This window comes from Apiospora hydei (assembly GCF_038363865.1).
Source record: "Apiospora hydei strain CBS 114990 chromosome Unknown utg000006l_segment0_segment0, whole genome shotgun sequence".
Lineage (NCBI taxonomy): Eukaryota > Fungi > Ascomycota > Sordariomycetes > Amphisphaeriales > Apiosporaceae > Apiospora > Apiospora hydei.
Genome location: NW_027117365.1, coordinates 3,226,126 through 3,248,599, shown reverse-complemented (window position 1 = coordinate 3,248,599; position 22,474 = coordinate 3,226,126). Strand labels below are relative to the sequence as shown.

Genomic DNA, 22,474 nt, shown 5'->3' with positions numbered 1-22,474 from the left:
ACTTAGGTGCGGCCCCCCATCATCTTAACCATGAACCACTATCGAGATATGTCCAAAATGGTGGCAAAAAGCTAATGCGCCGATTGCAGGTCCCCAGATCGACTGGCGCACCGTCTACGTGATCGAGTATCTGGGACCGCTCGTGCTGCACCCGCTGCTCTATTAAATCCGCCTACAGCATCCCATGCCGGCCCAGACCCTGACGTTCTACGTGATCATGCTCCAATTCACTAAACGTGAGCTCGAGACAATTTTCGTGCACCGTTTCTCCAATGCCACCATGCCCCTTCGCAACCTATTCAAGAACTGTGGCCACTATTGGATCTTATCTGGCGCCCACCTGGGTTGGTTCGTCTACACGCCTCAGAACGAGCCGTCATTGGTGACGACACATGAACGACACATGAGAGATTCTTGCTTTCGCCAGAAGACATTGCCCCGACATCATGGGTCGGGCTAAGCCTATTTATCCTGGGCGCTTCACTCAACGCGTACATTCATCTCCTCCAACACTCAACGCGTACATTCATCTCCTCCAACACTCGCTGCGACCTGCCGGCACCGTGCAGCGCAAAGTTCCTTCTGGTCTCGGCTTCGCTTGGGTGACATGTCCCAACTATATGTTTGAGACGCTGGCTTGGCTGGGCATCTGGCTTGTTAGTCGTAGCTGGGCCACAGGACTATTCATCGCTGTCGCTGTCGCGCAGATGAAATTGTGGGCGAACAAGAAGGAGGCAAGATACCGCCGTGAGTTCCCAGGCCAGTACGTTAAAAAGCGTTATGGTGTTATCCCTGGGGTCTTGTAGTTGGAAAGCTCGAAAACATCGGATGCACTTTCAAGAATTGCTTGTACCTAGAGCCACTTCCTGGGTTACACGGATGGGTTATACGACCTGGCTTCATTAATTCGCACGATGGCGTTGTCGGGCCGAAGCAGTAATGACACCATTTTTCGAAAGGGATTAATTATGAGAAACTCTTCTATGATTTTAATAATATTTACTATAGTAAACGCGAAACGAAGATAACCTAAAGTCAGCAATTTCCCGAAACGACTTCTCCTAGCTAGCTCGTCCCCTTTCCAAAACATTTCCACCCATGCCTAAATCTTGACGTCGGCAATCGGCGTCTGATAGTCCTTGATGACCTGGACCAAAAATACAAGAAGGTTATCCCAGAACCGCACCATATGCTTAGCCGAGTACAGGGAGCAGTCGAACTCCAACTTCAAGCCCAGACTCCCGTCAGCGTTCTCCATAGCATCAACAGCCAGCTCGCAAGTGCCCACCATATCAGTAACCTTGATCTCCTCAATCTGGAACTCCTTGGCCGAGAACTTAGGAGCGGTGCTCTTGGGCAGGTAGTTGACGACCTGACCAACAGGGAAATGCCGGGTATTGCTGGCGTCGGCGCCGACGGCGTCGATGATGATCTCAAACGGCACCCGGCTGTGCGCCATGGCATCGAGCACGCCCGCTGCCACGCGGCCCAGCAGCGCGTCGAAGGCGCCGTCGCAATACCCGCGGCACCGCAGGGGAACGAGGCTGACGAAGTAGCCGATTACGTCATCGAAAGCGGCGTGCGGCCGCGTGTTGTCAACCAGGAGGAGCACGACATCTTCCTCCCTGGTGTGCCGGTAGAGAAACGCCCGGAACGCCGCCAGCAGGAATTGGAACGGCGTCGCCGAGACCGCCGCCCCCGCCGCCACGCGCTTCATGCGCTTGAACAGCGCCGCCGGCAGCATGTTGTGCACGACGTGGCGGGACGGGGACCGCCGGCCAGGTGCTGGGTCCACCAGCGCACCGGAAACATTTCTTTTCCCAGAAGGGTTGACGATGCGGGTTACCGATATCAGCCTTGCCCTTTGTCCAGGTGAAGAAGGAGTCGGGGGAGGACTCCTGGGGTCACGGTTACGGGTCAACGCGTTGAAACTCAGCTGCCCACCTCAGATATCGCCCTATTAGAATGCTAGCAAGGTGGCCATAGAGCATGTACTCTGTAATATTCGTGAGCGATTTCTTGTGTTTGCGGAATATGTGAGAGCAGGGGTCGCAAAGCAGGTACTCATTGTTTCCGTGGTGAGCGCGTCCCCAGTAAAGGTGGCCTCGAATACCACATAAGTAACATGGCGAGTCATGATGTGGAATGGCAACATCGTAAAAACAGTGTCCTCCGGGGCCGAGTCCTTTGCAGCTTTAAGCTGGTAGTATTGAACCCATTCGGCCTCTGAGGGTTCGCGACCGTCGTGTTTGATCCTTTCACCGTGGAAAGACCAAATCTTGGACTGTTGGAAGCAATAGAATTCGAGACAGAGAAGGTCGTTGCTACCGTTCACATGGGAAGACGCGGCTTGGAACCAGGCCTTGTACCCGACGGAAGAGCAAGACGAGCAAGAGTCGAGATGCGGGAGGTTGGGAAATATCATGTGGGTGTACGGCGGGATAACGGGTGACGACCTAATTGCACTCCAACACTGATGGCAAATCATTACATCCTCGTTACCAGAAACGTCGGTGAAATTCCACGTAATAGTCTCGACGGAGAAACATAAGAGACATTTTCGCTGATCCAGCGGGACTAGCGTCTTATTGGCACCCTTGGTTCGCTGAGCGCGCCTGAACTGGATGACACCTATCTGTTGGGGAGAAGGGAACACGTGGTTGCGCTCGTGATAATTGAAACAATAGTAGCAGAGGAACTTGCCCTTGATAGTTGGGTGAGGAATCCAATCATTTCTATCAATGTCGATACGCGATGCACAAAATTCGCAGCGACGAGAATGCACAGGCACCTCGACAGAGAACCCCTGGAACAAGGGCCAAGCCCGGTTGAGTGTGTCGGAGCTAAAGTCTGGCAGGTCGAGCCCGTGGCGAAGTTGATGTTGGTAGTCGACAATGTGCTGGGGGTTTTTCTCGCCGGTAGTGTCAACCCTTAGCGCCAGGCCAAGGTACAGCATGAGGATTCCTTCGACGAGGATGGCGTCCACCTTTTCTTGTGCGAAGGGCTCGGGGCCTGCCTGAGCTGTCGAGGCCTGGGCTCTTAAGGCCTTCGAGAGATAGGGGGTTCGGAACGACATTGATGAGCCTAAAGTTCATGACAGACTCTGCCTTGGAAGCATCTTGGTAATGAGCGGGAGCTTTGGGGGCTGGTTGAAACGAGGGTGCAAGTCGGGAGGCCTTTATCAACTGGGATGCGGCGGTGAGGTGCTGATAGATCCGGGCGGGACCACCACGCCGGTTGACACCAGAGCCGGTGTAAGGAGAAACGGTAGTTGCGTCGCCTGCATCGTGACCCTGTCGATAATTTTGTACCGGGATGGCGGTGCGCCTAATAGAGCCGGCGTCTGTGAGCTCTCCAGGAATTACACTGGCGGACCAAGTACCATCCGGCATGTGAGCGACGAGATCCATGTAGTTGATCCAGTGATGAGCGTGCATGGGGATGGGAGGTAGGCCAAGGAGTTGACCTTGCTGGAGCCCAGGCGTCCCTAGGAGGTGCTGGATAAGGAGAGGCATGGTGCTGAATACCCAGTCGCACCAGGTGGTAGGATCTCGACATCGGAGTTTACGCAGTGTGGGGGTCTGAGCTTGCGCTCGAGGAGCGAGCGACGTAGGAGCTTGTCGAGACCAGAAGGGTCCAACTCGAGAAGAGGGTCAATGAGACGACGGACGAGTTCTAGCCAAAGGCTTCGGAAACGTGGAATATTGGAAAGGCCCGGGTCGACAGGATTGGCAGCATCGACATCTCTTAGTAGCTCGACAGCAGATCGGGGAACCGATGATGGGGGCGTGAGAGGTGGTGGGGCTGAGGGAGTTTGTAGACGTTTGGCCATTTTGGCTACTGATGGTAGGTTGCTTGGTATCCGAACCGTCGACGGACTCCCAATCCGACTCCCAATCGGATCCCTGAGAGTTGGGAGCGTCGGATACGGGGAGACTGGTCTCCATGAAAATGGTCTGCATGGCGCGATTGGTCAGTGACGAGTCAGAGGGGCTGACGGGGATAACATACCTTGGCTGAGGTCTTGATTCCTGAAGACGGTGGTTGATCAACTCTCAGATGGGGCCTTGGGGCGACGGGGAAACTGAGCAACGTCTGAATGGAGCCGTGTTTCTAAGTTGAATCCGTAACTATCGAGGCTTGATGTAAGAAAAAGAAACAACGGGAGAGAAACAACGGGAGATGGCTCACCTTGACTGTCTGCTCGTCGAGAAGAGGCGGGGTCGATGGACCATCTTGGGCACTGCACACAAGTTAGTACAATCCCCACCTAGTTTGCGAGACATACGGGGTTTTCCTCTTGCGAGCCATGTAGTAACGGCAGTGAGGGAGAGCAGGAGGGGACTGGCGTTGCGCGAGTAGCTTTAGTGACAATCAATGAGTAGAAGCAAGAAAGTAAATGGGCGCGAATGATACCGCTCAGCAACAGGAAGAAATTGGGTGAGAAGGGGAGGAAAACGAGTATTGTAGTGATGGACTTGATTTGAATGACGTTGTAAGGAATTAAATTTCAGAACAAGAAACCGCGAAGAGAGGCGCGAAGGTGAAGTTGGAAAGGAGACGACGAGCAAAGGCTACGAGAACAGATAGTTGTAAAAGGAATCTAATGACACAACGGACGAAGGTGATATTGGAAACAGTAAGGACGCACATTGTAGTAGACCACCTGGCTCTAGATCTACAGTTCTCTGATATAGGGGTTTGAATTTATTTAGTAACCCACAGCCCCTATTTCTTATGAACATGTTATCTCATTACTAAGTATATGCCAATATCAGTTATCCCATGACTAACAACCATTGATATTCCTGTATGTGTGTATACTAGGGTGCTATTAAAGGTTCACCAACGAGTATTACTACGCCGTTTAGTTACCTCTGTGGGGGCGTCTAATAATAGTACAGCCAATCATATGTAATTTTGCGCGAGAAGGATTCAGCCTCAGCATCGTCCTACTTTCCTAACACAGTTAGCTGCGCGAGGACTTACAAATGGAGGCGTATGTGAAAGGGACTGCAGGTCTGCCAGTGGCATCACCGTGTATAAAGTGATGGGTTGTAAGTCGTAAGAATTTCATCTTTCTCTTTCATTCTCATCATCTCACTATCTAAAATCGTGCCTAGTCTCCCCGTGAGGTTGCATCTTTTTGCCAACCCATTCCTCGGAGAACTGCCATAACGCAAAGGAAAGGCACACCACTACTACACACAAGTATTCTGTCAATATCGCCAAGAAGGCTCATCAGTTCCGGATCCCAGTCTACTTCACCTATACCACCAACCATGGCTCAATCCACCAACCCTCGCCTCGTAACCACAGGCCACACCGCAGACGGCACGTCCATCTTCCGCGCCGACGAGGCGGTTGAGACCTTCTACCCCTTCGGACCAAGCGTGAGCTCCTTTGCCACCTTTGACACGCAGGATGCCGTTCCCGTATCCAACAACAATGACTCCCCCAACGCAGCGGCGGCCGCCCCGAAGCTGCCGCGCTGCCCGCCGAACGGCACGCTATTCTGCGTCACTAACCTGCCCCCAACTACGCCGTCCCCATGCACCGCACCCAGAGCCTGGACTACTGCGTCGTCATGACGGGTGAGATCGTGCTCGCGCTCGACGGGGGCGAGGAGAAGACCGTCAAGGCGGGCGAGTTCATCATCCAGGGCGGCGCGAACCACCAGTGGATCAACCGCACCGACGAGCCGTGCCGGATCGCCTTCGTCATGGTGGGCGCGGACAAGGTCAAACTGCAGGACGGGACGGAGTTGGGGGAGACGGTGATCAACAAGGGGCCGAAGCCAGAGGCTTCTTCGAGTTGATCATCGGCTCTGGTTTGCGGGGGAGATGTGTGACCCAAGTAGGGCCATCGGGTTTGACGGAGATTGGGGACATTCAGTAAACCCAAGACCGTGGTTTCTTTGTTTGCGGGTTTTCATCCCCCTCCCCCCTTTCCCCATCTCTTATTCCTTCTTGTTCGAGAGGAGGCTCGATATCAAGCTGGCCTCGGCGGCCTCGAAGTAGATAGTCTGCTCGATTTCAATATTTTGTATGGGAATTTACGTGATTTCCCCCTCGGAGATTTTTGTACCACCGCTGCCTTTCAAATATCATATAATCCGGGTACTCAGGGCTTTCGTGGAAAACATATTCTCCAGTACTTCCGGGTCTTTAAATATAAATAATACATACACACAAAGAGCGCTACTATGAATAATAGACTTAAAATAGTTAGACGTATGCGTGTATTAGGTTATTATGAGTTTATGAGCCGGATAATAGCCGATGTCCAAGTTATACAGTCTTTCCACCCTGCCGGTGACGAACAGCATGTCCTTTTGTGTATATATTGCCCCTTTACCATTCCGTGGGCAAAAAGCAATCGGAGAGGACTGTGGGTGACCTCCGTGGCAGTATCAAGCTCTGGGGGGCCCAGAGATGCAGTGGCAACCTCCTCGGCAGATACACGCACCACCGGGGCAGTCGCCATTGGTACTGCATGTGGCCCTGACAACAACGTTGATCTAGACGGCCGCTATTAGTAAATCACAATCGCGTTTCCATCTGGCAACAACGGCGGGCTGTCACTTCTAAACGTACCTCGGGGAGGCTGACACCATTTGGGGAGGCCGTAGGTAAGGCTAACGCCGGCATCACGGCCAACACGGCAACGAGAAGCTGGGATATGGCAAGCATGACTGAAGTATATGTTGTTCCAGAGGTGAGATATGTGTCGAGGTTGAGAAACAATACTGTGCCAATTGAAGAGCAGGTGCTGCTTTAAATAGCGAAACGAGATGCAACACAGCGGGGATTTGCCCTGGTTGAGGAAGGTCGGCGCAATTGCCGATTGAAATCTGGAGACGGGCCGAGTTGACCTGATTGGCTGGTGGCATGAAAGAAAGAGATGTTGGTTGTTGAGGGGCATTCAATCATGTTCTGTCTGGTGATCAACTCGCCTTGAGCCGTTTGCTCCATCTGACCATCGAACTTGCTGACAGGCGATTTATTCGTCTTGCCTGGAATTGTTGCGCACACAGAAAGACCGTTCTGGCCCAACCGATCTATGGTCTTCCCATGACGTGGATGGCTGCAATCCGTCAATCAAATTCGGTTGTGCCGGAGCAGTAGGTGGGGGCCTCATGGTGGCCTGCTAGGTAGTAAAGTACAAAAGCCTATCGGCGAGCACTTCATGCAAGTCACGGCAACACGCTCAAATCCCCCAATCTTGACCTCATTCCAGTGTAGTCTCGGATCCGTTCATACACAGACTGGGCCTTTCCTTTTTGCTCCCAAGATGCTGCCGAACCAGGGGCTTTGATTATCTTGATTGGCCAGAGAAGAAGGTAACAGCCAATCGACCTACATTTAGGGGCTGCACTTGGAGCTTCAGCAACGTGGCCCAAGTGGTCAACATCGCCGAGTGACTGAGGAACGGTCGCCAGAATCGATTCCACAAGGGCACACACAGCAGTGGTTGATCGGTCCATCATTTCATGCAGGCTTAGGACCACAAGCTCCGGGAGGTCGGGTTTCGCCAAGACTGCTTCTATCACCTTCAAAAGCTGTTGGTGGAACAAGATCCGGGCCGTGCGATGATAGTTGAGCTCGTACGCCTTCCACACATCGCCGTGGAGCTCAACAATGCGAGTCAATGGTGGAAATGGAAGGCCCGAAGATAACTCGCTGGCTGAGACCGATTTGAACTGCCATTGGGGACCTTGCCGCCAGCTGGATGCTGTCTGATCGAGCTCATAGAGTTCCTGGAGTGACTCGACAGAATGAACTGAGCCGTCCTCTATCGCATTCTCCAACAGACTGCGTGCTCTTTCGCACGTCTGTTTTATCTCGTGTGCATCCTTCTCCATTCGGACGAACGGCACTCTGTCATTCAGCTGGTCGAGCCAGATCGTCGACTCGCTGAGAGCGGGTTGATTGAAGGCTAACTGGTGCTTTTGCTAGCGAAGGTGAGAAAGCATAACGCTTAAGCCACATCAACTTCGGACTTACGATACGATGGTGCGCCAACCGAAAGAGGGACCAGCCCCGCGGGTTATAGAACTGATCTGAACCTCGCAGTCTCAGAATCTGGGCCATGCCTTGGGTATGGGCACCGACTTGGGAGATATCGGGAAGGAACAGCGCCTGACAGCGTTAGAATCCAACTGCCCAAGTCGGGTGGGGGCTCACCGTACCTCAAACAGGTCTAAGACGACGATGGTCATCAAGTCATAGTCGTCAGGTGTTTTGCCTGGTTCTGCCAGCGACTCGCCAAGCGCCGACAGTGCCTCGCCGTAACAGTGCAGAGCTTTCTGAGCGACATGGCTTCCCTCGGAGTCTCTGGCTACCTCGGCATAGGCAGCCGCCCTGACAGCCCAACGTAGAGCATACCGGCCTTCAATATTCACTTCCTTGAACAGAGACGGCAGATGCTCCAAAAACCCCGGTGACGAGGTCTCGTTGCAAGGGTACAGGACATATTTGTCCATGAACTGCTCCACGGCTCGGTCTTCTTTTCGGACCTGGGCATTTCGGGGTATCTGCTTAAGCCACGGGTAGGGCGAAGGGAGATTGAGGAGGGATGTTGCTTCAACTGGGGTAAGAGAGGAGGAATCCGGAGAGCCTTCGGACGAGACGGGGCGGCTCCTCCCATCAGCCGACCGGCTCCTACGACATGAACCTATTGACGCGGGAGTAGCAGAATAATTTCCTGCCGCTGCAACTCGTGCATGCTGGAGAACCTTTTCGGTTTCATACCGAAATATTAGAGTTGCTTCGTCGCGGTAGCCCTCGCAAACTTCGTCTCGCTTGATGCAATGTTGGCAAGAGGGGCGACCTTGGTCACAGCGAACGCGTCGCTGGCGACACTTGAAGCAGCCTCGACTCAATCGGCCCATGATGCCCGCCAAAGCGTGGTGCAGCGACAATGAAGTTGAAAATTGTATTCAGACCAGAAACCCAGTACGAATATACTTCAAGTTGTCGAGTTCTCTACAGGGAAGAACTCGTGTCTGCCTCCAGTTGCACGTAGGTACAGGCTAGGTCACGGATACCGGGCCTAAGAGATGCGGCGGGCCGGTGGGATTGGATCTGGCACCAAGTCGATCGCTAGTGTTATGGCCGCCACTCCCTCTAACCACAGTTTGGGACTAGGTAGCTGCGGTCGCTGGAAATGGCTGCACCTGACCCAGGGCTCGATGTGACTCTTCGTGCGAGAAAAGACATTGTCACATCGGCACGAGGCGATGGATGAGGACCAAATGCTTTCGCTGCCCCGAGCCGATGAGCTGAGTGAGCCTGGCTACAAATAAGCGCCACAATTCGGGGGTCATTCCACCCCACCAAAATCAAAACTGACTGGCGTAAGCCAAGTCATGCTCATCGTCGTAAGCAAGGCATGACCAACTGGGAGTGCGTGCCTAGGGGGTGCCGAAATTCCGGCTGAAACGTTTAATAACAGCCACTTCCCTTTTTGAAAAGACACTCTCAACCCGGGAACGCCATCTTTTTGAGAATTGCCGTCAATCGCATTTTTCCCCTTGTCGGCATCATGTCGGACCTGACTTCGAAGCTGAACGTCTTCTCGAAGCTCACGGGCGACGACGATGAAGAGGAATATGGCGAGAAGATCGACTTTGAAAGTGTTGCGGGTGGAGGCCACGCCGGTCGACGGACTGCCATCACTACCGGCCAGCTTCGCGTCAGCCACGCCCTTCGCTCGTTCCTCGTGAGCCACAATGTGTTGAGTGAGGCAGAAGCCGGCGTCGATTCGGACCAACCCACGGCGGCCTTAGAAGCCTTGGTGCAGCGCCCGCATATCGAAGTACCCGCTCATCTGACAGACCGCTCGCACACACTTCCCGAGTACTTTATTAGCTCAAGCCACAATACCTACCTAATGGCGCACCAGCTGTTTGGAAAGAGCTCAGCCGCGGCCTATGAGCGCGCGCTTCGTACAGGCGCACGATGTGTCGAGATTGATGCGTGGAACAGCGACGACAGAGAAGAACCGAAGGTGACCCATGGGTACACCCTTGTTAGCCACATCCCGTTCAGGGCTGTCTGCGAGACCATTCGCGACGTGGTTGACCAAGAAGCTGCAGAGGCGGTCGACGAGCAGGGTACCGAGCCGCACCCATCTTCTTGAGTCTGGAGAACCACTGCGACGAATATGGACAAGGACGACTCGTTGCTATCATGAAAGAGGTTTTCGGTGAACGACTCCTGAGCAAGTCTGTCCGCGACAAAGGACATGACGAGCAAGAGGGTGCCAATGACCATGTCCGCTTGGACGAGCTGGGGTCGAAGATCTCAGTCATCGTCGAATATCACCAGAAGGGGGAAGTCGCGGAAGAGGATGATTTATCGGAGAGCTCGGAGGATGAAGAGGAAAGGCGAAACCACCAAAAGTACCGCGAACAGAAAGCGGCGGCGGCTTCAACGATCATTATTCCAGCGCTGGCTGAGCTTGGAGTCTATGCGCAATCCGTAAAGCCCCCTGACAACTCGTGGTTCGAAGATGCGGAATGGGGAAGCCGAGAACCTCATCACCACCTGATCAACGTCTCGGAGACCCAGCTTCTTCAACACATGCCAGCAAACTCCGATAAGATCTCTCGCCACAATGCGGGCGCCCTGGTGCGTGTCTACCCGAAAGGGACCCGCATCAGCTCGCGGAATCTGAGGCCAGTGACCTTCTGGGGAGTAGGTGCCCAGATTTGCGCCTTGAATTGGCAAACGTACGGAGCCGGCATGCAATGCAACGAGGCCTTGTTCACGGGGACAGATGGTTACGTGCTGAAGCCGGCGGCCCTACGTCCTGGCGGAAACGGTCAGCTGAACACGGGTAGAAGAAAGAGACTGCGGGTACACGTGGGCGGTGCTACCGACATCCCACTACCTGCGGACCGCGACGCCAGCGATATAAAGCCGTACTTGACCTGTTCGCTGTTACACCCCGACGACGAAAAGGGCGCGACAAAGCGAAAGACCGGCCCCTACCACCAGCACAAGCTTGGATTCCTCCATCGCGGCGAGAACCCGCCACCGACAGATCCCATCTGGGACGAAGTTCTGGAGTGGGACTACGACGACAACGAGCTTACCTTTCTCCGTATGATTGTGAAGAGTGACGATTCCTTCACCAGAAATCCCACTTTTGCTGTCGCCACGGTAAGGCTTCTGTATGTGAGGTCGGGATGGAACTTCATCCGGCTGTTGGATTTGAAAGCGAAGGAGACGAAATGTTCCCTGTTGGTGAAGTTTGAGTTTGAGGACATTTAACAAAGTCGTGTCACCAAAGGGCGGCCAATTATGCAAGTCAACTGCCGACAATTCGGCTTGGTTACCTAAGTACCTATGAGTCCTAGGCTAAATGGATCAAAAGACCACTGCAAATCTGATACCTAATACTGCGAATTGAATGATCACATATACAAGTGACCTCAAGCTGTGCTATCTACTTAACGGATGATTGAATCTCTACGAGTTAGGTAGGCAGACAGATAGACCCCTTGCAGGACGAACACCCCTTGCAGCATGGCCATACAATGATAAGTAGGTCGTGTTGCTCTGAAGGCCTTTTTACCTGCCAGTCTGCTTCCATCGTTCCTTATTGCACTTCGCCTGAGACGCCTTCCGCGCCAACTTAGTCGACGACAATGCAACCCACGGCGGTTCTTTCCCTTCTGTTGCCGCTAGTCGCGGCACTGGCTGCCCGGCAGGACCAACAACCTGGACCTTGCGACCCCGAGCCATGCTACGAGGTGATTGACTCCGCCGCATGTTGGAGTGCTGTCTTGATGGGCCAGGAGAAGAACGCGACCAAGATATTCGACTGCGTCCCGGGCGGGGAAGAAGAGGTACGTTTGACATCTGCAGTGACAGCCTTGGGGGAGTGACTCTCACTCACGTTACCCACTCTCCCAGATGTGCCGATGCTACGGGTGTGACAGCATCTTGGACAAGTTTGTGGTATCGCACGAGATGTGCAGCTAGAGCGGTGCACAGGCGAACAGGGGCAGGAGTGTCTTGTTAATGTCACTACAGCACGGGTAGCACGCTGATCGGAGGATGACGGCCAGCGGGGTGATGGGGTGACGGTGCAAGTCAAACTTGATTATGATGGAGTTAGTGGCCGTGGTGGAGTTTCGTTAGTCACAACGGTCGTAGTCCTTGCTCAGCAGTCAACCTTTTCATTGATTACTCCCCAAAGCACCTGTCAGTTACCCTTCGAGCCTTCTTTTTGGTGGCAGTCTATTTTTGATCACACTGGACGTAACCTGTATGTAGTAACAATGGTGGAGACTTTTGAAGTGCGACAGCAGGACTCGATGTACGACATCAAGCTCACTGTTTTCTACAAGACAGCCGGACAGCCCTATGGCTTCTAGATACCAACGAGGTTGACCGGCTCAATTGAATTTGATAGGTATGGTCTGGAAAGGTCCTTTGATCAAGGGTATGTTTCAAAAAGGGTGGTAACCAACCGCCAAGGGTGATGATACGTGGGCGATGGACCGAGGCTGACGTCATACCTTGTCCATGACGGTCTGGCAATGCAATGCAATCCTGTTTCCACGCTAGAATATACCTAATAAGTAACATGATAAAGGTGAAAGTAGCGTAGACATGTTGTCAGACATGAATTTGATTTATGACATTCTTCAGTGTTCTCATAAACTTCTAAGAACCATATTCAACAAGTCCCTCACTCAACAATGTTCGATGTACCGAAGATAGTTGAAGCCGCCTTGCCCGAGGAGAAGCGCAACGGCCGCACAATCGGCATCGTAGGAGGAAGCATGGCCGGCGCCGGTCCCAACCACAACGACCAGAATTTCCTTTCGGATGACTTCCCCAAGTCAAAACCTAAGCTTTATATCACGGCTGAGGAAGATGAGTTCGACGAGCTCACTATCGCCGAATGGAAGAACGAGGGCTTCGATGTTGAATACTTCTCTTTGGGAAACGGCGGCAAGGAGTATCAATCGCACCTGAGAGCATTAGCAAACCAGGATTTGGGGCCATGCGAGACGTTTGGAATTGTGGGTAAGTGATCTGCTTCTCATGAATTGTCGACAGACACTTTTGAGTACAACGTACATCCTGTACTGACTGCGCGAAAAGCCTACGGAAATGCTGCGTCTCAGTGCCTGGAGTACTTCCATATTCCGGACAATAACCGCTCAATGAAACTGGCGCTTCTTGTGTGCTACTATCCAACTTCAATTCCGGATCCGAGGACGAAAATTCCCAATGTCGACGTCGTTGTTCACCTAGCTGAGGGCGACGAGACCATCAATATCATCAAACAAGACCAGATGGTCGGCATCCAGGGGAAGAAACGGACCGTCAGGCGCCAGATTCCGCAAGGCATGGGCTCTGGACGTTACGTCAAGTATAACTACCCTACCTATTCGTACGATGCCGACAGCGGCTTCGCCGAGCAAGACATGGATGCCTATGACAAGATCAGCGCCGACCTGGCTTGGACCCGGAGCTTGACGGCGGCGCGGAGAGTGTGGCGACGTAATATCAACCTCGAGCGCGTCCACGAGGAGAATGTGCAAGGTATGTGGCTGCCCCTGAAGGAGCGTTTTCCATACCTGAGGCCAGCAATACTAATACCCTATTCGCAGCCAAATTCTTCACCAAAACCTGCAGAAGACCATGTCCACGTACACGGCCAACACCACACCGCACGTGACCTTTGTGCCGACGCTGACAGGTGGCATCGACGCCGATGAGCTGCACGACTTCTACGGCCACTATTTCCTGCACCGCAACCCAGCTTCGTTACAGCTGACGCTGCTATCCCGGACCATTGGAACTAACCGCATAGTGGACGAGCTGCATGTGGCGTTCAAGCATACCGAGGAGATGCCCTGGATCCTTCCGGGAGTAGCGCCAACCAAGAAGAAGGTCGAGGTGATCATCGTCAGCGTCGTCACGGTCCGCGGCGGCAAGCTTGCTCACGAACGGGTCTACTGGGACCAGGCCTCGGTGCTGGTCCAGGTCGGCCTCCTCGACCCCAACCTCGTGCCCGACAAGGCCAAGCGCCGGGGCCTCAAAAAGCTGCCGGTCGTGGGCCGCGAGGCAGCGCACCGTAGGCTCGAGGGAAATGAGGATGAAGACATTGAAGATGGAGAGGCAAACAACGAATTGATCGAAGACTGGTTCCAGGACGACGAGGACGAGGACGAAAGCGATGAAGAAGAAGAAGAGGGGGAGGAAGAGGAAGGGGGGAGGAAGCCGGAAATGATAATGGGAAGCAGCAACAGAATGGCACGCAGGGTCAATCCAATAGGGTGGAAGAAGACGAAGACGAAGGCGAGGAACAAAATGAGGAGGAAGAGGGCGAAGGGGGGAGTGGCCAAGAAGAGGATGGAGATGAGGAGAGTGAACAAGGCGAGGACGGCCACGACGAAGGTGATGAGATCATGGTTGAGCAAGACAAGGCTCACCACAGCGACGAGGAGCCATCGCGATCGTGAGGAGGTTCAGATGGTCGACGAGACGTTCTGCCGAGCCCTCGAGCATGGTCTGCCGCCTGGCGACTGGGGTATAGGCTTTGATTTTTTGGGGATACCGGCGATATGTAATGATAATGCAAATATACCACAGCAGTTATGTACTGTTTCCAATGTTGAAAAGAAATTGTATAGTCCATGGAATTGAGACTCAAGCTCGTGCCTTCTTCGCCTAAAAGGCTTCTGTATTGCAAGTGGGACGGACGCCTGTTCAACTTCACTTGCTAGGTTATTGCAGAATTAGGTAATTACCCAAAAGCCAATCGTAACTCAAGAGAGACTGCGCTTGCTTGTTTGATGACAGATTGGACCTTCCCCAATCAAATCAGTTAAAGTCGTTGCTTCACTCCTGAAACTAAATGAGCCTGCGTGGGTGTGCCGGCACTTGCTCTCGGGAGGGGACCGGCTCGGTGCGTCACGATGCCCACCCCATCCCAACACGCCCCTCTTGCAATCAGAAGCACCCCAGACATCTGGAACTTTTTCATTCGATCGAATGACAAATGAGGGACGCAAATACCAATTGAACGCACGCACATGAAGCGCTGTTTGAATTGGAGATGCGGCCGGTGCGCCGTCGGGACGCTGTTTAGACTCGAGACAAGGCGCTCGTCAAGTCAACGCAAAGGGGGCATACAGACTTTCCCCCTTTGTCGGGAAACACATTGGTGATGTTTCCTGATGGAAACGGCTACTCGAGACCTGAAACTGCCTTCACCGATCGCTCGTACACTTTAGGTTCATCCAATCGTGACGCCTCGACTTCGGCGCGAGTGATAGCCACAGGCGATTGGGCCAGGAGACTCGCAGACGTCGGGGCTGGAAAGATCCTTCGATTGTCAAGGTTGCCTGTGAACGTTTCATAGGAAAGGGGCATTCGCGGCCTCCGTGGACTTGGCCATAAGACTTGCGACGAGGAGGTCATATCCCTTCATCTATAAAGCCGGCCGAGGGAATCTATCATCTGACAAAGCATCTCAATCGTCAACTTACTATTTCCATAACGTCAACAGTCATTACAGGCTCTGCACAATTCGCCTTCCAACAACACTCCCTTTAGTATATCCCATACGGCATTTGTATACAAGATGAAGCTGGCTTCGTTTTATTTCAAGGCAACCCTGGCGGGCGTCGCCTACGCCCAGCTCGCGACGATACAGCAGGCCATCGGTGCCGTCTCCGATGCCCTGGGCGACCTCGATACAAAGGTTAAGGTAAGTGAGGGAGACTTTTCCCCGGCTTACTCAGAAGGCCCCATAGCCCTCATCAGGACGAAGGACTAACGAGGCACCTTCGTCTAGGCCATCTCGGGTACCGACGTTAACTCGGCGGCGCCCGTCCTCCAGGCGTCGCAGAAGATCCAGATGACCATGCAGGCCTCGACCGCCAAGGTGAGCGGTGCGGAAGCCCTCGGCGTCTTCGACGCCCTCTCGCTCCAGGACACGGCCAACAGCCTGGTGACCTCGGTCAACACGACGATGAAGGACCTGGCCGCCAAGAAGCCACAGCTCGACATGCTCGGCGTCACGTCGGTCGCCGTCCAGTCGATCCAGGACCAGAAGATGGCCTCCAAGGCGCTCGGCGACGCGATCGTCTCCAAGGTGCCCGGAGTCGGCCAGGGGATCGCACAGGGATCCATCGACCAGATCAACGCGGCCCTCGACGGAGGTATCAAGGCTCTCTCTGCCGGAGGTGCTGGCGCCGGGGCCGGGGCCGGTACGGGTGCGGGTAACGCTGGAGGCGCTGGGATGGGTGGTGGCAGTGGCAGTAGCCGCAACTCTTCGAGCAGCAGAGGCAGCGGCAGCAGCAGTGGCACTGCTTCGGGTCGGAACTCGACTTCCGGCAATGGCACTGGTAACAATTCCCCGGCACTCAACCCTGCTCAGCCTGCTGACGCAGGTGATAGGCCGTCAACGAATTCAGCACAACTTCCGGGTATGATGTCCTCGGGGATGATGATGCCCACGTCGGGTATGATGATGCCGACATCGTCGGAAATGATGACAATGTCGGTCCCCGCGGTCCCCGATATGATGTCTTCCCCTACCACGTCCATGATGGCGACGACTATGATGACCGGTAAGCCGGAGGAAACGTCGGTGATGGCGGAAAGCGGTGCTACCAGTTTGGGCGACCGCCCGGCGGCGTTGGTTGCAGGAGGCTTGGCTTTGGTTGCTGCGATTGGGTTGCTTTGAAGAAGGAATGAATATCTGACGCAATTGGATTGGCTGAAGGTGGGCGTTCTTTATTACTTGTAATCACTTTTTAATCCGGCTTAAGCAGTTGAACTGCTTGTACGTTCTTTAAAAGCAATTGCACCACCTTGGCCACGGTTTGTTTCCATAGCCAATCTGATGAGGATGTTGTAGATATCCATTCAATTGGCAGTGAACTTCTGGGGTTGTTGTCGGACATGGGATCTTTGCAGATCAATTGGGACTGAATTGATATGCCGGCTAGGCCCCGCGGCTAACCAGCTGAAGATCTAGCACCAAAAGCTTTCGTTAATGCCCCCAATTACAGCACTGAGCGATAGGTACCCAGGGCACTGGGCACGGCACTCTAAGGGGTACTTTAGCATTAGCTGATCACCTGCTCCTGGCGCCTTAGCCAAACGGCGGCAAACAAAACCCAAAGCATACATTTGTCGACCGCAGCTGGATCGTGAAACTCAATATTCCATCACAGGAACATCGTCATAGTCATCTCCCATCTATCTTGACCTGGCATTGATTCGTCCAATCGTTCGGCTCTATCCAATACGTCACTCGAGCACCTGCCTCATTCGGCCTGATCCGCCGATGACCGCCGCATGACCTGCAGCTACAGCTAATCCAGCCCACCAACCCCAACCCAACCACTTATATACTTCCCTTCCCAGCACTACGGGCTGAGCTGCAAGGAACCGGGGAAGGACTTGGGCTAGTGTCTCTGCCGATTCGGGTATCGGGTAGTTGTCGTCGATATGGGAACGATAACGGAGATGAACAAGCAGGATGCGGAGAACGGGCTGGGCAGAAGAAGCAATGGTGAGGTCAAAGGTCCCCAGAAACGCCGTGTTGTCTCACATGTTGCCCGCCTCTTCTTCTTCGTCTCCATCGGCGCGTGTCTCTGGCATTGCTTGATCAAAGTCCTCTCCACCACACCGTCCGGCAGTCACTCAATGGTCGCCATGTTTACCAGCTCCTCAGCCACGCCGTCAAAGTCGGCTTGGCGGCCGTCGCCGTCGTGTCGCCAACCGGCGCGGCAGGCAACTCCTCGTGTGACTTCAACATCTATGAACACATGGGCAACCTATCCCCGTACTTCCAGCCTAGCAACACGCCGTCGTCGCTGTCCAGCGGCGCTCCCCGGGTTGTGCCGTGAGCAAGGCGTTCCTGGTGCACCGCCACGGCAGCAGGAATCCGCTGTCGGACGAGATCGGCACGATCCAAGGCCTGGCCTACTACATCGGCAACGAGAGCTCCATGTTCTCAGCCCCGCGCGCGCCCGTCCCGGACGCCTTGGCTTTCCTGCAAGAGGGCTGGAATAGCACCTTCACGACGAGCGATCTCTCCCCGATCGGACGCCAGCAACTGTTTGACCACGGCGTCGCGCTGCGCCTGAAGTACCCGCACCTATCGGCCTCGCGCGTGCTGGCCGGCGACCAGGACCGCGTCGTCGAGTCCGCCCGCTGGTTCATGGACGGGTACTTCGGCCGCTCCGCCAACTCTACCGCCCCTTTGGACCTCATCGCCGAGGACAACAAGACGGTCTCGTGGATCACGCCCATGGACACGTGCGAGAAGTGGACGTACGGCTTCGGGGGCGCCCTGGTGTCCGAGTGGGGAAGGACCTACCTGCCGCCGATCGCGGACCGGCTGAACCGCCTGCTGGCGGACAGCTTCCCCGGCGTCAACTTTACCGCGTCCCACGTCCACGGCATGCTTTACGCGTGCGTGTACGGAACGGCTGTATACGGCAAGGACTCGTCTCCGTGGTGTCCTGTCTTTACGAGGGACGAGATCCTGAGCCACGAGTATGAATACGATCTATTGATGCGAGGAGCGTTTGGGTATGGCCTGCCAGGTGACATGGGCGCGGTACTCGGCAGCCTACTGGTAAGCAACATGACCAAGTTCCTCCTGCAGGACGAGGAAGGCGCAGACAACCTGGCTCTCCACTTCGGCCACGATACCTCCATCGCGCTAGGTCTCGCCGCCCTCCACGGAGCCTACGACGCCGACTTCTCGCCGACCGGCCCCGTGGACCCCGATCGGGCGTGGCGGACGGCTCGCCAAACGCCGTTTGCTGCGCAGATGCTGTTCCGCGGCCTGGACTGCGCGGGCGGCGAGAAGCGGATCCAGCTGCTGCTCAACGAGGCCAACTTCGACCTCTCGCCCTCTGGGTGCGACAGCGACGACTACGGCACCTGCAAGATGTCGGACTTCCTCGCCTCCGAGACGGTCAAGGCCGCCCTCGCTGTCAAGCATGGCGATGCCCGGTGGCAGGCTGCTTGCTCTGCATAAAAGGATTGAAGAGGGGGCCGTGGAGAAGGCGAAGAATGATAGCTGCTCTAGGATATACCAATCGTATTTTTTCCCCATGAGGAAATTAAAGGAATAAATTATATAAACTTTTGCTTGGGCCTGATGAGCCGAAACCTTCACGTATTACCACTACTTGCCTTTGTTTTGGGAAGCAGCGCAGAATCGCACGCCAGGAGTACGGCATGACATAGGTGCTGCATGGTATCGATACGATCTAACAGGTAGGCAGACACAAGAAGTCGCTGAGGAGGGGGTATTTGCCAGTCCGTTGCGGCGTACTAAAAACTATGTCCAAGTTTCTTCTGCATGCCAGCAAATCCCTCCCGTTCTGGTCGCAGTAGTCCGTCCGTCCACGCATGCCAAATCAAACAGCCCTATCTTATGCAAATGCTCGCTGACCCGCCCTTGAACTCCGTCTATTCCGCCCCCCTCCCGCCATGATGATTAGGGTACCACCCAACTGGATGTGCGGCAATTGGCCATCTACTTAGCTGTCCATCGAAACACATCCAGTCTCTTCTGTTCGGATCTGGTCATCATCCTTCTCGACCTTGGGTATATCGTGATCCGTCGTGGTACGTGTGTCAGGGACAAAGGTGCTGATATCCCCCTCATCACCGGTGTCATAGTCTGGCAACGGAGACCGAGCCGCCGCCGCCGCCGCCGCAGCGCTACAATCGGGCTCACGGACCTCTCCTGTTGCCATATCGCGTCGAGACAAGCCATGACACGGACTACTCTGGTCAGAAATAGGAAATTCATATTCTCCCTCGGGCTCATCCTGTGTCCCTTGAGACTCCCGAGTTTGGTATCCCGAATCGTAAGAAACCTGGCGATGGCGATCCACGCGTCCGCCTGTATGGCTGGTGGGTCCACTGCCGAGTTGTTCAGGAGATGGACTTGTCGGCTTATTAGTGGTGATTATGGAATCTCGCAAAGGGAAAGCAACAGGTAGACCCTCATCGGACACCTAGTTCGACTGGAGTTCACGTTGAATCTTTCCCACTTCGTTCAGGAAGCTCTTGGCGTTGGCAGGATTGAACTAAAGGACGTGTCAGAAGAAGTTATACTTATGAGGTACCGGGATTAATGGGTGATGAACTAACCTTCAGCTGGATACTGACTGGCTCTCCCTTATCCTCGATTGCCGTGAACAGCACACACCGTCTTGTTCGTGGGCTTCTCTTGGAAGCTCATGGCAGGTATGATGACGGAGTTGAGGAGCAAACGGTGAGTAGAGTCTTGGCGCATAATGAGGCGAACGTTCTTGTTGTCGGCATCTTCAAGAGTGGAAGCATCAAAAGAACCGGGGATGGGGAGGTTGTTATCATCCAAATCGACACAGGCCTCTGGTACATTGATCTTCAAATTGCCTGCGCCACGCTCCTTCCAAGCAGCAGGTGTGGCAGACTTGTCCAGGAAGTAGATCCTCGCACGGAGCTGGAGGACAGTAACCTCGCCAGCCTCGCCGTCGTCGATATTGGCTGCGGTCACGTTAGCTCAAATTAGCAAAGGATGCATTGTGGTGAGCTTACTTTTCTGCAGCTTGACTTTCTTCTTATCATCGTCAGCTTCCTTCTCCTCCTTAAGCTCGTCCCCTGCGTTGTCATCGCCGTCATCAGCTTCCTCATCGCCTGACTCGGCGTCGCTCTCCGGAGCTCCAAATGGCTTCGCAGGCTTGCTGCTCTTAAAAGCTCCGCCTGGCTGGCCAAAGGATGTCAGTTTGGAGCCGCCCAGCCCAGTAAGACCACCACTCAGACTTGAGCCAGAGCCAAACACACTCGTTTTCGAAGCGCCACCCAGCGCCGAGAATGGAGAAGCGCCATTAGAGAGGCTACCGCTGCCGAAGACCGACTTGGTGGTATCCGTCTTCGTAGTGGCTGCGGCGCCAAAGGGGGATAGTGAGCCAGAAGGACTGGCAAAGGACGTGAGTGGTTTGGCGCCTGATGACGGGAGGAATGGGGACGCTGTGGTGGCAAAGCCAGAAAGCCCGGAACTGCTGAAGGCTGAGCTCGAGGTGGTCTTGGTGGTCTTATCTCCACTGGCTTTGGCATCCTGGGACTGTTCAAGGTTATTATCAGCAGCTGTCTCGATTGCGACTAAGGGCACTGGGCACAAGGTTGATCTGATTGAAAGATTGTGAGGAGAGAAAAATTAGAACTTGACGTACATCATTGCTCTGTTGGGCAGCTTTCGTCTCGCTGGAGACGTCGCGTGGGCGCTTTTTCTCGGGCTCTGATCGGTTGGTTCTGTTGGGGAGGGCGTCGGCGCCTAGCGGTGAGACGTCGCCATTTGCATCCTGGGCCGAGTCTTTGTTCTGGTCGACCTCGTCGTGCGCCCGCTTCTTCTTGGGAGAAGAAATCAGATCCTTCATTTTGCCCTCGTGATCGGGCGTGTCTGTTCGTGCCGTGGCAGCATCGGAGTCTGTAGCAGCAGTGTCGGGCGCAGCAGAGGAAGCCATAGCCGAAGATGGGGCAAGATCAGGCTTGTCAGATATGGCCGTGTTGCGAAGCTCTTTGCGCGCCGCGGCGGTATCGGGGTCTTCAGGTGCAGAAGAGGGAGTTTGCTTTATGCGGTCGGTTTCGGAAGGAGTTGGGCTCTGTTTGCCGACGGCAGGATCCTGGTCAGCCATTTGGGCTTTGTTGTCGAGCTGGAATGATGGGTTGGTGAGGTGTTCAAGTGTATGTATGTCTTGTCCCACGCGTCGTACAAGTAAGAAAACCGCAGAGATAATGGAGGAGGGGAAGTTGTAATTGGATTTTTCCCCAGCACCAGCGCACCAGCAACGGGCAGCACCCTGCACACCAAGAATCTGCTAAGCAAGCACCTGCTGCTAAGCACCAGCACCAGCACCAGCAACTGCACCACCAAATCAAATGCGGATGCGACGACCCTAGACGCGCTTCGGCACGGTACCTAAAGTAGTAAGTAGCAGGGGCCTAAACCACGTTGGGGGCCTTGCAATCAATCCAATTAATCGATCGGACTGAGGACAAAGCAATGCGAAGTGATGAGGCGATGTGATCACGTGCGATTCATCCATCAATCGGTCAATCGATTAATCAATGGGGGATTGATGTGAGACCAATGCAGTGCAATGCAATGTCGAGAGCAGACGGCAATTGCCTTTGGATCAATCTACATCCAGGGCTTTTAAAGACCAAAGTTGAGAACCGGGCAGGTCAGGTATGGAGGAAAATCGATGCGACTGGAGATGGAGCCAGCGAGCTGGAGCCAATTTCACAGTGGGTGGTCAAACGGTTAAGGTTAGTTCGACCGGAAGCGACTCCAGAGTCCAAAAGTCCAGCAGCCTGGAACTCGAATCTTTAACGCTTCAATCTCTGCCGCCCCTCGTCCGAGACCCGACTATCATGAATAGCACACCTCGATGTTCGTACTCGTCTTACTTGACTACACT

At 54.3% G+C, this 22,474-nt stretch overlaps 12 protein-coding genes across 12 annotated transcripts; 8 read left to right on the top strand and 4 right to left on the bottom strand.

The window, feature by feature from the left end:
• Positions 1-184: 184 nt before the first annotated feature.
• PG997_008235 (uncharacterized protein) lies at positions 185-806 on the top strand (the record flags this gene model as incomplete). Its single annotated transcript, XM_066812550.1, has 2 exons — positions 185-375; positions 428-806. 2 exons carry the CDS (start codon positions 185-187, stop codon positions 804-806), a joined length of 570 nt encoding a protein of 189 aa, XP_066667892.1.
• A 296-nt stretch (positions 807-1,102) lies between these two features.
• PG997_008234 (uncharacterized protein) lies at positions 1,103-1,744 on the bottom strand (the record flags this gene model as incomplete). The annotated part of the gene is made up of 1 exon (XM_066812549.1): positions 1,103-1,744. The coding sequence occupies one exon, from the start codon at positions 1,742-1,744 to the stop codon at positions 1,103-1,105; it is 642 nt and encodes a 213-aa protein (XP_066667891.1).
• Positions 1,745-5,282: 3,538 nt separating this feature from the next.
• On the top strand, positions 5,283-5,818 carry PG997_008233 (uncharacterized protein; the record flags this gene model as incomplete). The annotated part of the gene is made up of 2 exons (XM_066812548.1): positions 5,283-5,519; positions 5,567-5,818. The coding sequence occupies 2 exons, from the start codon at positions 5,283-5,285 to the stop codon at positions 5,816-5,818; spliced, it is 489 nt and encodes a 162-aa protein (XP_066667890.1).
• A 141-nt stretch (positions 5,819-5,959) lies between these two features.
• PG997_008232 (uncharacterized protein) lies at positions 5,960-8,893 on the bottom strand (the record flags this gene model as incomplete). The annotated part of the gene is made up of 6 exons (XM_066812547.1): positions 5,960-6,025; positions 6,358-6,531; positions 6,597-6,748; positions 7,363-7,954; positions 8,007-8,141; positions 8,192-8,893. 6 exons carry the CDS (start codon positions 8,891-8,893, stop codon positions 5,960-5,962), a joined length of 1,821 nt encoding a protein of 606 aa, XP_066667889.1.
• Positions 8,894-9,546: 653 nt separating this feature from the next.
• Positions 9,547-10,143, top strand: PG997_008231 (uncharacterized protein; the record flags this gene model as incomplete). Its single annotated transcript, XM_066812546.1, has 1 exon — positions 9,547-10,143. One exon carries the CDS (start codon positions 9,547-9,549, stop codon positions 10,141-10,143), a length of 597 nt encoding a protein of 198 aa, XP_066667888.1.
• Positions 10,144-10,193: 50 nt separating this feature from the next.
• On the top strand, positions 10,194-11,279 carry PG997_008230 (phosphatidylinositol-specific phospholipase C; the record flags this gene model as incomplete). The annotated part of the gene is made up of 1 exon (XM_066812545.1): positions 10,194-11,279. The coding sequence occupies one exon, from the start codon at positions 10,194-10,196 to the stop codon at positions 11,277-11,279; it is 1,086 nt and encodes a 361-aa protein (XP_066667887.1).
• Positions 11,280-11,656: 377 nt separating this feature from the next.
• Positions 11,657-11,993, top strand: PG997_008229 (uncharacterized protein; the record flags this gene model as incomplete). Its single annotated transcript, XM_066812544.1, has 2 exons — positions 11,657-11,857; positions 11,925-11,993. 2 exons carry the CDS (start codon positions 11,657-11,659, stop codon positions 11,991-11,993), a joined length of 270 nt encoding a protein of 89 aa, XP_066667886.1.
• A 722-nt stretch (positions 11,994-12,715) lies between these two features.
• On the top strand, positions 12,716-14,491 carry PG997_008228 (uncharacterized protein; the record flags this gene model as incomplete). Its single annotated transcript, XM_066812543.1, has 4 exons — positions 12,716-13,046; positions 13,125-13,572; positions 13,637-14,173; positions 14,305-14,491. 4 exons carry the CDS (start codon positions 12,716-12,718, stop codon positions 14,489-14,491), a joined length of 1,503 nt encoding a protein of 500 aa, XP_066667885.1.
• A 1,124-nt stretch (positions 14,492-15,615) lies between these two features.
• On the top strand, positions 15,616-16,722 carry PG997_008227 (uncharacterized protein; the record flags this gene model as incomplete). Its single annotated transcript, XM_066812542.1, has 2 exons — positions 15,616-15,741; positions 15,829-16,722. The coding sequence occupies 2 exons, from the start codon at positions 15,616-15,618 to the stop codon at positions 16,720-16,722; spliced, it is 1,020 nt and encodes a 339-aa protein (XP_066667884.1).
• Positions 16,723-17,523: 801 nt separating this feature from the next.
• On the top strand, positions 17,524-19,035 carry PG997_008226 (phosphoglycerate mutase-like protein; the record flags this gene model as incomplete). Its single annotated transcript, XM_066812541.1, has 3 exons — positions 17,524-17,556; positions 17,684-17,889; positions 17,928-19,035. 3 exons carry the CDS (start codon positions 17,524-17,526, stop codon positions 19,033-19,035), a joined length of 1,347 nt encoding a protein of 448 aa, XP_066667883.1.
• A 508-nt stretch (positions 19,036-19,543) lies between these two features.
• Positions 19,544-19,762, bottom strand: PG997_008225 (uncharacterized protein; the record flags this gene model as incomplete). The annotated part of the gene is made up of 1 exon (XM_066812540.1): positions 19,544-19,762. One exon carries the CDS (start codon positions 19,760-19,762, stop codon positions 19,544-19,546), a length of 219 nt encoding a protein of 72 aa, XP_066667882.1.
• A 264-nt stretch (positions 19,763-20,026) lies between these two features.
• Positions 20,027-21,688, bottom strand: PG997_008224 (uncharacterized protein; the record flags this gene model as incomplete). Its single annotated transcript, XM_066812539.1, has 4 exons — positions 20,027-20,098; positions 20,221-20,540; positions 20,592-21,164; positions 21,223-21,688. 4 exons carry the CDS (start codon positions 21,686-21,688, stop codon positions 20,027-20,029), a joined length of 1,431 nt encoding a protein of 476 aa, XP_066667881.1.
• Positions 21,689-22,474: the final 786 nt, after the last annotated feature.